General features: G+C 41.0%; 1 protein-coding gene across 2 annotated transcripts; it reads left to right on the top strand.

Moving 5' to 3' along the window:
• Positions 1-2,114: 2,114 nt before the first annotated feature.
• Positions 2,115-5,218, top strand: LOC128893141 (uncharacterized). 2 transcript variants are annotated; one of them, XM_054153956.1, is made up of 6 exons: positions 2,115-2,482; positions 2,864-2,895; positions 2,977-3,087; positions 3,161-3,350; positions 3,422-3,778; positions 3,870-5,218. In XM_054153956.1, the coding sequence occupies exons 3-6, from the start codon at positions 3,050-3,052 to the stop codon at positions 4,314-4,316; spliced, it is 1,032 nt and encodes a 343-aa protein (XP_054009931.1). In that variant the 5' UTR covers positions 2,115-2,482; positions 2,864-2,895; positions 2,977-3,049; the 3' UTR covers positions 4,317-5,218. The 2 variants fall into 2 exon arrangements, with proteins under 2 accessions (XP_054009931.1, XP_054009930.1); XM_054153955.1 differs by having other exon boundaries at positions 2,149-2,266.
• The last annotated feature ends 6 nt before the right edge of the window (positions 5,219-5,224 follow it).

Below are 5,224 nucleotides of genomic sequence, written 5' to 3'. Positions count from 1 at the left end.
GGAAAATAATTCAAAGATCATTTGAACTACTCTCTGTATCCAAAAAACTTAACACTTTATCTACCGGGCTATTTAGAAACAGTGTTTAATTCAAAAAAGAATTTTCTACAGGAGCATATGCCAATCTAGGCTGACAATCATTCCTTCATACTATTACTGGGTACATCGAAAGCCAAGTCTGTTCCCAAAAACTGAACATTGTTAGTAGACAACCATCGACACAGTAAATAAATTCGAAAAGCTAACCACTGCGATTAAAAAGCCTATAAATAGGCTCCCGGTAAATAAAGTGTTAAACGCGTATTCTCACCAGTTCAAATAAGCTGACTACTATCTCGTGACACCGGCGCAGGTGATAATTTATTTTTGCACTCACCGTTTCGTCCTGTTACGAGAATCTCATGTTCTCCAAAAGTGTTCGCGGGCACAGGCACTTTCGCTCATGGCCAAGTTCATTCCGTTGATCGACGAATCCTTCGGTAAGTTGTTCCTGATCGAGATCCACAAACCGTCACATTTTGATCGCGCGCGTTTCCCACACCGGCAACGTGGTATTCGTACTCGCCCCGCCGCGCACTTGTCACGCATCGACACTCCCACGTTCCACGACGCGCGCACTGCGAATGATCACGCAGGCGAGATACGTCGGCGCCCTTACGCCGGTGGTCGCGTACACGAGCCCCGGCGACCAATCGGAGCGCAGCCACCACCACCGCGCCGACCAATCGGAACGTCACCCAAGCTTCAAGCGTGACGAACTTACCGACCGGTACACCTGTCAATATAATTTGAATGTTAAACACGTGTACAAGTTCGATCAACTTATTTTTGCATGCCTTCTCGAGCAGCGATGGGCAAAACCCTAGGCTTCGAATAAATTTGAAGTTTGCTGATATGTTTGTCTCGTTTCCTCTTTTGAAAATTTCCCAAAGAAGGAAACGAGACAAACATATCGGCAAACTTCAGATTTATTCGAAGCTTAGGGTTTTGCCCGTCTCTGTTCTCGAGCTTCATCGAATTACAACAGAAAGGAAATATTATATTTATTATTGTTTAACCCTTTGCGCTTGAGGCATTTTTCTATAGAATCAAATCGAGTCCATTTTTATAACAAATTTCCGTAAAACCAAAAGCTCTGCTTCGAAAAGAAACATCTAAAAACATTTACCACTCAATGTATATTATTTCAATGAATAATTAGTTGTATTTTGATATAAGTGAAATTGAAATTGTACGTTCAAAAATCACATTTGAATTGTATATGTCGCCCTAGAGGCGCCACTCGAGCGCAAAGGGTTAATATTTGACTGATACATTTTTGCATTTCTTGGTGTTTTTAGATATTGTGAGGTCAAAAATTCCAATAAAACCGTACAAAAAGTTCTATTTTTCTCTGAAATGAATTTCTGTAACTATCTCGACTAATGTTTTGATACATTTATCTAATTTGAAATTGTTTTTACTGATTTTGACTGACCGAAGTTTAATTCGTTGGGTATAGAAACTTATTTGAAGATGGACTGGAATATATTATATGCTTGCAAAATATGTTATGTGTTCAAAAGGTAGCAAATGCGATGATCAAAAATCTCCAAGGTCGCAGTTTTCAGGACTTCAAGGTCACCGACTATTTTATAAGAATGATGTACTTTCGTTATTTTAGAATATCTCCGTATGACATTCTGAAGAATCATTTTTCTAAAATTATGTTAATGTACAGAGAGAACTTAACGTTAACATTCAACATTTTGGCAATTGTCGATCGATAAATCGAATTACCGATCAGCGGTACAAGGTCGATTTAAACTTCTAGAAGCGCTCTTTCAAGTCGAAAATCATATAGACTTCAATAAATTTCTTTGCAAATAAACACCGAAACTTTTACAATTTTCAAACCTAAAGTCAGAAACATTATCATGTTCGTTAATTATTTGACTAAGGCTAAGGATATAATTTCATTCGGTTCCGACAGCTCTAAGGATCGCTCGTAGCAATTGCAATTACGTTCAATTGGTCTTTTTTTAATCCGATCGATCGATTAATGCTCAACATTAATCACAGAGCGCAAGACCCGGAGAACCGAATTAGAATAGGAAGGAAGACGGCTTGTTCCGCAGCCGTTGGTAGATATATGATAAACGAAATGGAACTATATAAGGTGGCGCGGTGGCATGCACTCCGTGGTAGAATTATGGTGCAAACCGTAGGCCGTGCTTTCGAAGTGTCCGTGCTGACCGCACTCCTGACGCTGCTGTTCGTCGATCAAGTAAGAACGACGGCGAGGAACACGACTTCCAATGATGCAGCCGCCGTGTACCGCTGCGGCATGCTATAACCCCGTAGAATGTTAGCGCATATCTCGTGTACCAGTGTCTCCTTGTTCTATTCTCCTCGACCAGAGGTCGATCAATACGTCGGTTTTACCCACGGTTCGCCCGTGTCTAGACAATGAACCCCTGTTCGCTGTATTTCTCGTTCATGAGTAAGTCTTTTTCCACGTTCAATTTTGTTTCTCACAACTCGACACGTCCTTTCATTTATACGAACCAATTGTGCGCGACAAATTCATCGTTAGTGCACGCTTTCTCGCGGCAAAAACAATCCTTTCTCGTCGAATGTCCCTCGATGGGATGTGAGAGTGTCGGTGAAGTTTTTGTGCGGCAAGTTTTTGTGACGTTTCTCTTTGAAGATTCGAAGGGTGTTCAAATTTCTACACGCTTGTTTCTGTTACTTTTCCATCTATATTCTTCTGCAGAAAATATTACATTGAATGTCCCGATATTTGTGATGCTTAATTTTGAATAGATTGCACTTACATTGATGTCATTTTCGTTCAATAACAATTTCTTGCTTTATTTTTAAGGTGTCTTCTAGGCTGTGCAATGGGGGGCATGTGTAAGTTTAATAGCTGCTTCTTTAAACCATACTACCTGAATTTTTGAAACATATAGGACAACTAAATTTGATTATTTTCAGCTGCTCTCCTCCAAAAGACTGTTGTTCCTTTGGTTGTTGTTACGGTGTATTCCAAGTGCACACTGCATCAGACATGTTTAATTTCTTGATTTGGACTTATTGGTACTTATGGTTAGTTCCATGCTTCTTTATGTAGCCACTCTTCTGTAAGAGTTGTAGTCAATATATGTTCTATATTATTTAGGGCAGCGGTACTTATAGGGTTGACCATAGCAGCAGCATATATTGGTTGTTGGCTATGGAGACGCCGCAGATCGGTCATGGTGGAAGATTGTGCTTCTTCGGATAGAGCTTCCACAGGACCGTGGTACCCACCGCCACATTATAGTCACTGTAGTTCTTTCGTTCAAGCCCTGCCACCTCCCTACAATGAGGTATGTACCACATAGTGACACCATTGACACCACTTGTATAAATTCATCGTATCAACACAATGGAATTCTAGGTTACAGCAAAGCCTGATCTGTATCCATTGGTGATCGGATATGACGAGGGATCTGGCAAAGGAACATCAGGATTTGTGATGCGCTACTTCAGATCCCTTTCGCATGCAAGCACATTGGATTCCTTGAGCTCCAGTTTCATGTGCAATATGGTAAACGAAGCAAATACCATAATTCCTCCACCATACTCCTGTAACAACAGCGTCGACGAGTTATCTGCAGTGGAATGCGAGAGAATGGAAAACATGGATGTTGGGTCTGTTGTTTCGTTGGCTAATCATAGGACAACATCTGACATATCGAGTTTAGCTGCTCAATCTCCGTGTTCACCACCACGGGCTACTAGTCCAACGATAGAGGTATTGATTTTGATAGTATCGCTGAATATTATTATTCATTGATAGCATTAGATTAGGGATGCAGTTTTTAAAATGTGATAATATTTTACAGTTACGTGAACTGTTAGATAAAATTCAACAGCTACCACAGCTCCCCAGTGGGCATAGCACCGTTTTGCCTTGTTATCAGAATCGACCTCAAGTTTTATGCACAACAAATGCAAACGGCTCTACGCAACGGCCTTTAAGTCCAGGCGACGTTGTTGGATCATACAAAGCCAGAAGGGCACGAGGAAAGATGTACATGCCACTAGGACATCCTGGCTCGAAGAACAAAACAAAAAGATGGCTATCGCGTTCGGCGCCGACGACACCGTCGGGTACGATGCCAATGTCGTTCTTGCCTGGACAAAGTAGGCGACCTTCTGAAGCGGATGGCAGCAATCAGCAGGTGGTTCCGTTGCTCTCCGAACAAGACGAAACGGAAAACAATGCCGTGGACCATTTGAACGGCATTCCACCTCTGTCCGAGCAAGAAGAAGATCGGCAGCAAACATGACGAATCGTCTAAGTATTTTTAAATATTAAGAATTCGATTCCAGATATCGTCGCCCCTCCGAGTAATCTGTATATTTTTTAACGTGGCTGGTAAACAACTCCTCGTCGCAGTTTTAAGCGAACCGTTACCGTGTATAAAGTTTGGCAAATTGATTTCGTCCGAAAGCAAATAACCGCCAGCGCTCCTAGAAAAGAGAAACGTTCAATGCTGTGACCTAGTTTCTTTTTCTCCGTATTTACAGCTAGACGCCATAGTAAGTTTTTCTTTTTTCTAGCGAGTCTTCGAAACCGAACCGTTACGAGGTAGAATGATAACGTACTCTATGGAATAGCTTGCAGTTAAATTAACGAAACAGACACGACAAAACACACACACACATACACGAAACGTTACGATGATAGATTTTACGTAGACGATATAACGAACTACGCATTTTGAACTCTCCATCGAACCAGAGTTGGGCACACTTTTATCTAGATGAAAGCTTTACTCGTGGGTCACGAATGAAACGTTATTCGTTATTCGATATTTGAACGAGCCTAACGTTGTCTGTATGCCTTTGTGCGGTATTGCACGTGATATTTACGCATTGAATGTGATTTTTGTGTGGAATGTGTAGCTTGCGTATTGTATGTGATTTTTCTGTAGTATATACGCGAATAATTACATAAACGCCACCAAAGACATATTCCACGCAAGAATCACATTACTCGCAGATATGAGACAAATATCACACGAGCCACGTAAATCACAGCGCAAAGGTTACACATTCCGCACAAACATATGACGAATACGACACAAAAACGCGACAATTATCAATTACCAAAAAATCACATTCCACGAATACCACACAAACCGTACAAAAAAAAAAAACACGTTAAACCCAAAAATGCGACAAATACTACTAA

The sequence above is a fragment of the Hylaeus anthracinus genome, unplaced genomic scaffold (assembly GCF_026225885.1).
Source record: "Hylaeus anthracinus isolate JK02 unplaced genomic scaffold, UHH_iyHylAnth1.0_haploid 20398, whole genome shotgun sequence".
Classification (NCBI taxonomy): Eukaryota; Metazoa; Arthropoda; class Insecta; order Hymenoptera; family Colletidae; genus Hylaeus; species Hylaeus anthracinus.
This window is presented reverse-complemented; position numbering and strand designations above follow the sequence as displayed.

What these genes read in the sequence shown, in the direction of transcription:
- LOC128893141 (XM_054153955.1), top strand. Translation starts at nt 2,192, where the DNA reads ATGGTGCAAACCGTAGGCCGTGCTTTCGAAGTGTCCGTGCTGACCGCA. An exon ending in CGCTGCTGTTCGTCGATCAA is followed by an intron (nt 2,267 to 2,863) that starts GTAAGAACGACG and finishes TTTATTTTTAAG; the next exon opens with GTGTCTTCTAGGCTGTGCAA. An exon ending in CTGTGCAATGGGGGGCATGT is followed by an intron (nt 2,896 to 2,976) that starts GTAAGTTTAATA and finishes GATTATTTTCAG; the next exon opens with CTGCTCTCCTCCAAAAGACT.